This window comes from Astatotilapia calliptera, chromosome 22 (genome assembly GCF_900246225.1).
Source record: "Astatotilapia calliptera chromosome 22, fAstCal1.2, whole genome shotgun sequence".
Lineage (NCBI taxonomy): Eukaryota > Metazoa > Chordata > Actinopteri > Cichliformes > Cichlidae > Astatotilapia > Astatotilapia calliptera.
In genome coordinates, this window is record NC_039322.1 from 15432752 (window position 1) to 15445546 (window position 12795).

Sequence of the window (12795 nt, forward strand, 5' to 3'; positions counted from 1 at the left end):
ACGGTAGCTGGAAGAAGGCGAGTTTGGATTTCAAGCGAGGCTGAGAGATTGTGTCTACTCGGCCCTCTCGCGCTTTCCCACAACAGTTCGAGCCATGATAGTGTCCATTCTTTACCTTTGATGCTTCAGTTATAGCCTTGAACAGCACAAAAGCAGATGCCGTGTTACAGAAATGCACATAGTTGCGAGCTTTTTGTTCTGGTTTGTGGTCATAGCTGCACTATGAGGTCTAATTTTAGAAGGAAGAGCACTATATTTGGGGCTATTTCAAATCCCATTGCCAGGCAGTAAGTTTTGGTATGTGCTTCTACTCTCAAAAAAAGAGTCTGGGAATGGATAATACAAGGAGTTTTCCTGCAATAAAGCTGCCCATCTTTTTTGTTTTACTTTATCCCACACTTTAATTGTATACAGGCACGGAGGGCTACTTGAATAAATAGCATAATATGGAATTTTAGGAAGTCACCAGACAAATTACTCCCATACGTCTGCTAACCCATTTGTTTTTCTTTTCATAGCTGTATTTAAGGTCTTTATTGGATTCTCTGTCTGATACCATATCTTTGATTTTGCACATGCAGCTCTTGTTCATGTATTCTTTGTTGTAAGGACACATTCTGCCCCTGATTGTCTCCATCTTTTTTTTTTTTTTACTTTGTGTGATTTTTCCCATGGCATGAATGTAGTTATAGCTCTACTTAGTACTGCAGCTTGCGCTCTCTTCTCAGCCCCATCATTCGCTTCCTCCCATCCTCTCGAGATGTCGAGGTGAGCACCACGCGGCGGATCCGATGGGCTTAGTTAAGCATGCCTAAAATCTGATTAGACCCCACCTATTTCCCAATAGGACCAGCCATTGGAATGCCCCACTGGCCTGGTCCTCAGGAGCTCCAGGGGCTTGAGTTTAGGACCCTCCCCTCTTTCTGCCACGCTTGCCCATCCCCGGCCCTCTTTTCTTTTTTTTCTTTTTTTCTTTTTTTCCCCCAAGATGCTCCGTTCTGCCCCTCAGATGGGCACTCATGTGCAACCAGCATATGTTGAACAACTCTTTGGAGGAATGGGGTATGGCAGCGGCAAGGTAGGGGGAAAGCGATGGAAAGCTGGAGGGGCGGTGGGGCTGGTGAAATGTGCCTCTGCCTATTTGTTTGCGTTCTGTGGGGACATCACGCGTCAGTCATTTTCAGAGCACAATTAAAGTTAATGAGCTATTTCTGTGTTTGCTCTGGTGTGAGTTCCCCTGTCCAGAAGTTCTAATGAGTCTCTTGCCCATTTTCATATCGGTTTATATGACCCCCCCCCCCCCCCCCCCCCCTCAAAAATCTAATAACCATTTTTCATGCCAACATATTAAGCTCTGAAAGATGTTTTAATTTAATTGAATATTTAGAATATATTCCAATATTTGATTGAATGAACATGTTTTAACCCCCGTTTTATAAAATAGTACTTTTATGAAGGGGACTTCAAAGGAGTTGATTCATTAAAAGAGTACGAATGTAAGCCTTTCGTGCCAGCCAAGACATTGTGAGGCAGTGATTCACCCCAGGCCTATAGACTTAGAGGCTCTCCAGCACCAACATATAAAGCGTTGCCAGCAGTGCGATGGCCTTACTCATCGCGGCGGTCTTTGTTAACTTTATGAGCGCAAAGATACATCTGATGACTGTATCTCCGCAGTCAGGTGCTGACCTGCCTTGCGTGTGTGAGCAAACCCCAACAGCCCGGTTGTTTATGCAGTAATGAGAAAGTGTGTGTGTCTGTCTGTGTGTGTCTGTCTGTGTGTGTGTGTTCATTCAGCCCAGAGCACTTTTATAAATCTCAGTTAAATCATATGTTTGAAAACCTGCTTTTTTTTAACCTGCTCTACAATCACTCAACTTCATTCTGTCTCCTCCGTTATCATTTGATCTCGCCACCCCGCTTCCCGTCCGATCGTTCTCAGATGACACGACGCCCGGGCTTGTTCGGCAGCAGTTGTCTTTGCTAGCAGGATATCATTCAAGTTGCCACTTATTCTAACCCGTGCTCCTCTGCGCTAATCGTAATAATTTGTTTTCCTTTTTGACACCCACTATTAGGAGTTTGTGAAGCAGGGTTTTCAGAAGCATCAGTCAAAAAGGAATTTGGCCGGGTGTCACGAGAAAACTACGAGTTACTCAGAGAAAAGAGAGAGGGTGATAGACCAGTGGGGAGGTGTTCTTTCAGTGAATAAAAGGGTTTATGATGGCTTATGAAGTTTCTTGTTAAACAAACCCCTGTGAGATGTGAGTGTTTAGTGAGTCACTGTTGCTCTTTTCAAAATGAATGTGAATAATTCAGCAGCCTGCCATACCAAAAGTCCAGCCAGGCAGAAATGCTTGTCAAAACAGGTCAAAAGAGGTAAAAAATCGGATGAATTATCCCCTGTGTCAAATGTTTGCAGTGTTGTTTTACTCACTGATATAAATCTTCAACTTTCCGCTCAGCAAAGTGACACTTGAGTTGGCAAGGGAAGTACATTTTTAAACGTGTTACTGCCCCTCTGTCTCCAGTCGATTGGTCTCCTTGGCAGCGCTGTCCTGTTTTGTAATGACCCCAAAAAGCTTTAAACTTGTCCAATTTGCCTCCCTGATAAGCAAGCCCACTCACGCTCTGTTGTTAAATTGGGCAAGCCCCTGCGTACACCTTCCAACAACTACAGGAGCCGCGTACGCTGAAACCAAATCTTGTTGATATCTTTTTTTTATTTGGTTGTCTGCCTCAATTACCGTTGACTTCGACTCCTACATTTGACCTAATTAGAATTCTCGGTGCCTGTTGTTGCTTTTGATTTAAGAATCTGTCTGGGGGGCTTATTTTGTTTTGCGCGAGTTGCTTGCTAAATATTTAATTAGGGCTCTGTCAATTGGGCTCAGGGAGAACGTCAAGCCCAGCAGTAGCCATTTCTGCGAATGGCTTTAGGTTGTTCATAAAAATTCTTTGTCAGAGGGCAAGCGTCACATATTGTAAGTCAAAGACAACAACAGCTGCTCGTAGGGAAATGTCAGTATGAAGGAGATTCAGTACCTTTCTATCCTAAGCTGGCCAGGGGGCAGATACTGGTGGCTCTATAGCAGTTCAGAGATTTCTATTTTTTTTTTGTCTTTTTATGGTTTTATGATCTGTTCTTTATTAATCACGTTATATTTCGCATAGGATTTTTCTTTTTCCTGTATCATCTAAAAGTTTTCTTTCAGTTCAGATCTTTTGAATTTGGGGCAAAACTCAAACACCACCACGCAGTTCTACTTTCTCCAGCTTATGGCTATATAAGGTACCACCCCAAATTTCCCACTGGTTTCTCCCTATTGCCAGGGGCAACGGTTGACTCCAAACCACATGATCAGCCCAACCCAGTTGCTGCCTCAGTAGCAGATGTGTATGTGGATATGTGTGACACATTCAAATTCAAATTCAAATTTTATTTGTCACGTACACAGTCATACACAGTCATACACAGTACGATATGTAGTGAAACATTCTTTGTCTGTAATATGTTGCGTGATGACCCTGATGAAGGACCATCACGCAACATACAAGTCGGGCAAGCAGTAAAGTTGTTCTTTATACTACAAGTGTCATAGGGTTTAACTTCTTCGGATCCTCTTCAAAACTACCCCATGATGCTGCAAAAAGCTGTGGCATTATGAGGTGTGAAGGCCCGTATGTAAGTATATGCAAAAAAAAAAAAAAAAAATGTTGCAACAACCTCTACAGGTGAATACAGGTATGTCTGGCTCAGGTGTACTTGTGCATTTGAGATGTTTAACTAATTTGTGCTCTCTTTGTGTTCGTCACTCTTTCGCCATTTCTTTTTCTGTGCCCTACACTCTCAGATGAAGCAGAACTACCGTAATTAATGATGACATCAAAAAAGGATGTTTTAACACTGTCATATATAAACTTTTGTTTATTCCCCAGAGGCTCAAGATGTATCTAGATATTCAGCATTGATTCTCTGGTCTAATGTTTTATTGACAAAGAAGCGTTTTGTATGAATGGCGGCAGAAAGCTGGAAACGTATGCTGGCCAGGCTGTAACCATTTTCCTTTTTTTCCAGGTTCCCTCGCCAATGGGCAGCTCAACGGCTCGGGGTCAAAGGGCAGCCACAAAGAAGACGGGTCGTTGCGCCGTCAGGGCCTGAAAGGAAGCAGCGAGTACTGCGAGGACAGTCCTGCAAAAAAGAGGTGTGTGTGTGTGAGATGTTTCTGTGTCGCTGAGTTATAAAGAAGTTTGCAGAATGTTTGGGTGTTAAATGCATGCAGAAAGAATACTGTGAGAAGTTGAGAGCATGCTGTGCACACTTGGTATAAATTGTAAGTGCAGCAGAACTGCGCTGACTTTTCTGAGCTCGGAGGTTTCATAGGTTGCCACATGACACCAGCTGCTTTTGGGTTCTCTTCATTGTTTTTGAGACACATGCCTCGTCTTCCCCTTTCTCTCATCTGCTCTTTCTTTCCATAATTTATTCAATCTGTCTCCCCATGCCCCCCCCCCCCCCCCCCCCCCCCCCTCTCGTAATACCCCCGTTACAACATCCCCGGTAAAAATCAGATTTATGAACTTGCTGCACATACACACTTTGTCATGTTTTTTTTTTTTCTCCCCTCTGACTTGACTTCTCCCCTCTTCTCTCCCAAATGTTTGTGGTGAAATGTGGAGCAAGTTGCCTCGGAGTTCTGCGACAGTTGCGTCAATAGTATGAGCCTTTAAATAGCGCTTAGGTCTCTTAATGAGCCCCCTCCCCCCCCTTTAAATCTCCTAATGCAAACAGAGTTTCAGTCACTTATAATTAGCCACTTGAAACAATGTTCCCATGCATTTCCGAATGAATCGGTTAAAAATTGGAATTGAGCACAAAAAAGCTGTTAATTTCCATCCAGCATTATTTTTTTATGAAGGCGTTTATGTAATGCGTGAATTATTGAAAATGATTAAGTCTGTGAAACAACAGTCATTTTCAGAGAGATGTTCTTGAGCGGGGGTTGGGGGGGGGGGGGTGATATAATGATGTTTAAATGCGATGCTTTTAATGTGTTCAGCATGAAAAGGAAAAAAAAGGCTTGAAATCTTCAGCTGAAAAAAGATTACAATGAAGTAAACGATACAGAGTTTTAAGCAGATTTCACATTATCTGTTATGTGTGTACCTCAGCAACGCATCCACACAGAGATAACATCATGCATTCCTCCTTACATTTCTGTGTCCAAAAGCAGCAGCCATAAACCTTTTTTTTTTTTTTTTTTTTTTTTTTAAATTTATACTTTCATTCTCAAGCTGACAGCCACTGTCGGTAGCAGGTGTGAATGTGAGTAAGAGCACATGCCTCCTCCTGTTGTGCAAGCATGTGTGTGTGTGTGGTTTTGTTCTGCCTCTGGTCTCTCACACGCATTGACACGACATCCAAGCGTCAGTGTAAAGCTGGAGGCGGAGTCTGGGGGCCGGACAGCAGCAGATGTCCTTCTGTAATGAGCAGCCCATACAGGCTCCATTCACCGCGCATCAAGCACCTGCCCAAGTCCTCCTAGCTGTCATTCGATACTGTAACCTCAAAATCTCACTTTGGTTATTACGAGCTTTCATCTACCTTGATTTGAAGCAGGTGGCCCCTGGGCCAACTTATACAAGATAAAAGTATAAAAGAAAGAAGGGAATGTTCCCCCCCTTTTCTTTCTCACTTCATCAGTTCAGTGATTCTTTTTGTTTGGACATTTTACCAGAAATGAGGCTTGGCTGGGAACTGAGTAGCGTTTGGAGACGATCCAGATCTATTATTGGGTATATGTTTTTGGAAGGTTTTGCAAGATAGGGAAAATGTTTCTTTTGGAAATATGAAAAAATTGAGACTCTGTTTTGATATCCTCAAGAAAAGATCATCCTAATGTGGATCCATATATTCTTCTGGATCCAAGGACTGCATACACGTTCACAGGCTCTGAAGGGAGTTTTCAGCCTCGGTGAAGTTCTGCGGTTTCTGACTGCTTGTACAGTCGATCTTAAAGTCAGACACAGCAACTTTGTTTATTTGTACAGTCACAATTGCAGTGTGGGCTGCCTGACCAGGCAATAACCAAAGGATCATGTGGCTTAAATAGATGGTAAAGCATAAATGCTCATCTCTGTAAGGAAGAAAAGCGCTGAAGGAGTAAATTATAATAAAGATGAGCTCACATTTTCATTTTCTCTTGCTCTGGTGGCCTCTAGTGCTCTGTGTTGAGTGGAGTTCAGTTAGAGGCCAGCCTGCTCTGTGGTTTTCATTAGTTCACCACACACACATACTCACAGTGGGGCTGAATGAAGAAAGACTCTCTATCTGATGCTAATGAAACACAAGCCTAGCCAGTACTTGGCAATGCCTAATGCCCTCTTAAAAAGCTTATTTTGTGTGTGCGCTTTATGCTTGAAGGATGACTCCGGTGCCCTGGCAGTGGGCGCCCCTGCACTGTTCCTAAACGGGCCTAACTGTGACGATGCCAGGAGCTTTTTACACCTGGCACTGGCCAAAACAGAAGGGAGGAGCGATGGCGTAGCGCCTTCCAATTCTGCGTGAAGGAAAAGTTTGTGGATCGAGGATGAAGGGATCGAGTGTAGACGAAGAGAGGCTGGGTGGAGCCGCGAAGAGAGAGCGATAGGAAGAGGGGCAGAGACAGAAGGACAGGTGCGAGTAATTTTTGGCAGGAAGCGGCGCTCTTTAGAAGTCTTTGAGATCAGCTCTGTGTTTGCCTTCCCATGCTCCTGAGATTGGTGGGTAGACTGGCAGGACATCCCGTCAAACATGCCAGCTTATTGTAGCCCTGTCTTACAAGCTTGACCATATTCTCCAAATGGGGCTCCCTTGCCAAGTTTGAGTCGAGGCGCGCACACACTCTCTTAGATTCACGACCCTATGCAGTCTCTTTAATGCCACGGTTTACTGACCTAGTTGTTTTCCTGCTCTTCTGTTCCTCTCCCATATTTGACTTAGGTTGATTAATAAAACGGCCTGACGTGTGTTTACCTGTCAATAACAAAGAGGTTGTAGTTTCATATTAAGATTGTGTGTGTGTTTGTTTTACAGGAGCGTCCCCTCAAATAATTACCACAGTTAGTCATCATCCGATGAATCTGGTTCAGTCCTAAGTGAAATGAGTAAATCATTCACAAGTCTTCTGTTTGAATTTTGTGCTGCCGCTCTCATGGTTCAGTCAAAACCGGATTCCAGTGTGGTTTACTTTTAAATGACGTGAAGATTTTTGGTTTTGTATACAGAGGCGCATGTGGGTAGGAAATCCATTGCTGAATTTTGATAAACATTAACCTGGTTTTATTTGGGCAAGCTGTAAATGTTTAAAACTTTCCAGCATATTTGATCACATCATTCAAGATTTATTGAAGCCGGTTTACTTTGTTTAATCTGACTTTTAGCAAGTAGTTCAGCTGTGTGTGAAAGCAAATGCAAACTTTTGAGGCAAAAGTTCGGGCGCTGTGTGTTTGTGGGCAGAAGTATCTATGTTAGACCAACATCTAAGCTTAATTTTAGTGTTCTCTCACTCTTTTTTTTTTTTTTTTTTTTTCTCCTCCTTCCTTTTTCTTTTTTCGCCCTTCTTTTTTACTGAACCCCACTTTTGGCTCTCTTTGAATCTGTTCTCTCTGTTGTCTCAGCCAAGACACACACTCAGCTGCTGCTGCTTGTTTTGTTTCGACTTAATGAATGCCAAGTGTGTACACACGGAGAGACACACACACACACTTGTCTTGTCTAGCATAACCAATGCCTCTTGTCAGTAACGCATAATCACCGTTTCCATTTATGAGGGATTACATGCATGTGCGCACAGGCCTGCACACATGTGCACACTAATACGCACGCACACAGTGAGTGCGTTTTAATAGAGGGCCATAATGTGCTTATTAATTTGCTTTAGATGGTATCGTGTAGCGACCTATATGCACCGCAGCACCTAGCTGTTCCACCAGCGCCTAATGGATGAATAACAATGTTCACGCTATATTTTGCAAAAATACAGCAGATTCAGATATAGTTACAGCACGTGAGGCCACGCTGGACAGTCGTTCCGTTGCAGTTTAAATGATCTCTTCTGGTTTTTCTGTCAGTGACTCACCAAAATCTCCTCTAAACTCTCCTCTCGTTGTCGCTGCTTTGCCGCGGCTTTATGAAAGCCTTCCTTGCCACTGAAATAAATGGCAGGGTGAAGGAGTATTAACCATCCGCCACAGTGCATAATGTCACTCAGTACACAAACTGGCTCCCGTAATCACTGTCAAATGCTAGTGTAATTGTAGCACAGATTGAGCATGTGAAAACTGGTTTGCGTGGCGCTCCTTATGGCATCATACAACAAAGTCTAAACGCTTCTTGGGATTTACTGTTACGCAGTCGTAAAGTACTAATTTGATCTTTTGTAAGCCAAAATGTTGAGATGTGTCAGACTGTTGTAGTGAGCATAAGTACCTTTTTTCTGTCATTATATTCAAATCAATGTATGATTTGATAAGAATATCTAAATTTAGATAACACTTTCAGGAGGGGGGAAAAAAGCATGACCTCGTATGCAAGCCATCCCTTTTGTTGTAATATTAATACCAGAGCTCAGTTGAAAGGTGTGCATGAAAAGGCGAGGAGGGGAAAAGTTTCAGTGTGTTGACAGAGATGATCTGCAGCAGAGAGCGGTGAACCATTGACTGGGTCGGTTTTTCATCTCAACCTGGGAATCTTCTGCAAATTGGAAACACAAGTGGGAGATGGATCATTTAGGAGCAATCAATGTGTGTGCGTGTACTGCAAGGTTATTTGTTTTTGTTCTGGTAGTTACATGACAGAACACAGTACTTCTGCTCTTCATGTAGCAGAAAATGCATGCACTCAAATGTTTGTTTTATGGTTGATCTCCCTAGTCTTTATTTTATTACTCTATCGATGTTCCTACCTACTTATCAATCATTGGCAGTAACTTAAGGTCACTGAAGGTCTACATATTGCATGCCATATTGAATTTGGGTAACTGGACTAACGCCGTGCCTGCACACCACTCCCATGAGAAATTTAAGGTGGACTAGGTCAGAAGTCAAATGGTTTGAATTGAGCAGTGTGTCTTGTTAAGGGTTAAAAAGGCCTAGAGACTGGTTAGCAACCATCCTGCAACCACCAGTTGCAAGAATGAAATATATATTCCTACAATATGTCACGGAGGTTGTAACCAAATTCACCCAGCAACTACTAGCAAAGATGCATACAGCACTGTCCCTAAAACCACTCGAGGTTAGAGGCGCTTTCCAAATCATTGCGCCCAATGGACTGTGCCTGCCAGCAAAGGTAACATTTAAGTACGAGGTTTCATGTTTATCTCGTAGTGCCACGAGGATAAAAAAGGAATCAAAGCGGGAAATACATTTTTATTTAATCTTCTCTGCTATATGATCACTCTCAACAACCTTTGAACCCACTGGTGTTTTGTCAACGTGGTTATTTCAGTGGCGTTTAGCCCAAGTGTAACACAACTCATTCATTTGTGACAAAGGGGACAAAAGGTGACTTCCATCTGACCTAATATAGCATTTATATATTCACAGAGATGGCTTGGCTTTCTCTTCACATTTGCCTGTCACACCATCTTCCCTCTCGTCACCCCCGCTCCAAAAAAAAGAGGGTGGGGGCAAGGTTATATTTAAATGTGCACACAGGCTCTGCTATATATTTAATCTCAAATGAAAATCAGTCTTACTGTGACTGTTTGAAGCATGAAACCACCGAAGCTCCTTATGTGACAAACTCGCACACAGTCACACACACTCACATCTTGGTAACACTCATCTTTATTTATCCTGATGTTGTCACAGAGCGGTTAAGCATTGCAAACTGTATGCTGGTGTAAGCATCACTACTGCGGTTAGTAACAGCCTGTTTTAGTGAACTACTCTTTGTTTAAGAGCGAGACAATAGGAGGTAGACTTTCCGTGTGCATATTTGTCTTCATGACAGTTAATGATTGTGTTTATTTTTGTTTGTTGTGCACATGCTCATTGTATATGTGATTGGGAGTCTATGGGTGGGCTGTTTGTTTACACAAAGGTCACAGGGTTGACCCGGTCAGATCACTGCAGTGCCATCCCTCCTCTAAATGGATGGAGACAGAAAAGCAATAAACACAGGAAGTTAAATGAGCGTTCGCTTAAAACTGCTCATAATGAGCGCTCGTCATCAACTTTAGGGTTTGTGAATCTGGGCACTTATACACAATTTGGTTATTCCGCTTTGAGGCTAAAACGGCATCGCTAAAGGCAAATTTATTTCTGCATTTTAAAAAAAAACAAAACTGTACTTTTTAAAGTGTGAACGATAACACAAGGTAAAGTTGAAATCGAGGCGCTCATCACTACGATTTTACTGTAGAAGCATGAACATGCAGAAATGAAGGCGACAGTGCTGCAAGCCTGAATGCTTGTCACTGAGCGCTGCTGGGCAGAGCTGCTTGTCTAGCTTTGTGTTAGCATGCTGTTCACATCCTTGCAAAGATCCGATGTCGTCAGCAGTGTTTTTACTCTCCCGGACGCAGGCATGTTTGATGTACCCACAGTTATAAAAGTGCAAAAATACCTTACATCGCAGAGACAAACATCAGAGACCTTTTTTCCAGGGTGCAGAAGTGGTTCGGTGAACTCGCCACACGCTAGGACGGCTGTCTGTGAGGATCAATATCCTTAATGGATTTCCAATTGTTTTGCAATTTTTTGAGTAGGGTCATGCTTAAAAAAACAAGCTGCACGAGCACGATCTGCTCAGTCATGCAGAAGCATTAAACTACTGTGTACTGAATAACCAGGCAAACTGCAGGACCCTGTATGGGTGTTTACGTTTTCATTACCAAATTGTATAAGTTAGTGTAACTTTTAGTTGAAGTATATCAGTAAAATTCAGCTGGGGGAGGACACAGTGACCCCCAACACCCCTGTCTGTATCTGCAACAGAATATAACTGAGGTGTACTGTAATGTCATCACTTAATCACTGAAAAGTGTAATGTGATCGCAGTAACGTGTTATTTATAACTTTGTAGCGTGCTACATCTTGTGCTGTTTAATACAACGTTCTGGTTTGGTATCAAACATAGTAGCTTAAGGTTTTTCTGTCATACAGTCTTTCACACTGTTGTTTGCACATACAGTCTAACAGTTACAGCGTCATCACTGTTTTCGTTGCATTTTCATGAGTGAAAGTCTTATGGGCTTAAGAAATTCTTCATATAATTTCTGTGTACAACAACTGCTAAAACTGCCGTACAACACATGCTCTCACCGATGATCTAAATCAGGCAGAAGAGCAGATTAAAAACATAGAAAGGCTTTATCGCTGCATATAAACATTAACGGAGTGATTTTAAGTGGACAGAAACCACTCGGACTCAACACGCGCACACAAACGCACACTCTCACACTCAGCTGCAGTGAGGTGGTATTTTATCAGGACCATGTGGACCATCTGGAGCCAATTAATACATCCCCTAAGGTGCAGACTCTGGATCAGTTCTCATCTCCTCAAACTATAACCTTTTATCATGGGAGTGAACGCCAAGTCTGAGTGCAGCCCAGCCACAGATGCTGAAGACAAAGTGTCTCTCCAGATGTGCTCGTATTCATGTCGAAGACGATAAAAAATTAGCACCCAGATTTTCATTGTCTAAGATGGTTTTAGTTTATTTTCTCCTTCTCTCAGATTGTGGTGGTTACGATGCAAAGTTAGTTTAGAAGTAATTGTCTATTTTATTTTATTTATTTATTTGTATTAAGAGTAGACCGTGCGCAAATCAACACACAGGCTGCTAGCTCGTGTTTCCCTCGCCAGCCTCATCTAAATATCTGGTTGCAGTGGTGCAACAAATATCTGAAAACAAACCAGACAGCCAGAGCTCCACTGTGGCGACTCCACGCATTTGACCTCAAGTCCACAGACACAAGTTTCATTAAAGGTCTTCTTACATGAAAAACATTGAAGTTGCACAGGTTTCTATTAAAATTGCAAAGGCACCCAGGATTGTTTCGAACTTCTATTTTTTATTTATGGGCGATCGTGGCTCAAGAGTTGGGACTTCGCCTTGTAATCGGAAGGTTGCCGGTTCGAGCCCCGGCTTGGACAGTCTCGTCGTTGTGTCCTTGGACAAGACACTTCACCCGTTGCCTACTGGTGGTGGTCAGAGGGCCCGATGGCGCCAGTGTCCGGCAGCCTCGCCTCTGTCAGTGCGCCCCAGGGTGGCTGTGGCTACAATGTAGCTTGCCATCACCAGTGTGTTAATGGGTGGATGACTGGGTGTGTAAAGCGCTTTGGAGTCCTTAGGGACTAGTAAAGTGCTATACAAATACAGGCCATTTTTATTTTTCTAATGCTAAAATTAAATAATGCTTTCATGAAGCTTCATCAATATGGAAAGATGCCAAAGCTACAGCATATTCAGTCACTAAAACGTGCTAGTGTAGCAGTCCTGCTTAATCAGCGTTTAACTTATTTTCTTTTGCATCCATTCTCAGTCTTTTTATGCAACAAATGGGTTGATATGAGGTTTAATGATTCTCCTGGTTTCAGCTCCATTAAAAACAAACAGGCACATTTGCTTAGTCATCTTTTCCCCCTCCCCTCTCCCGCTGCACTCTGCACCCTGCTGATGTGCTGAAGCTGACTTAAGGAGCCAGTTTAGACCGGAGGTTTGTGTTTGCGATAACGCTCTGCTGTGCTGCGGGTTATTGAGTTATTGACCGAGTCTGCAGAAGAAACTCAGTTGTTGCTGGC

General features: G+C 42.8%; 1 protein-coding gene across 2 annotated transcripts in view; it reads left to right on the forward strand.

The window, feature by feature from the left end:
* The window catches only part of jarid2b (jumonji and AT-rich interaction domain containing 2b), a 105856-nt gene that overhangs the window by 52868 nt on the left and 40193 nt on the right, over positions 1-12795 (forward strand). For both annotated transcript variants that reach the window (XM_026155637.1, XM_026155636.1), the window contains one exon: positions 4079-4205. In XM_026155637.1, coding sequence (XP_026011422.1) covers positions 4079-4205 — 127 coding nt within the window. The remainder of the gene's footprint in view (positions 1-4078; positions 4206-12795) is intronic.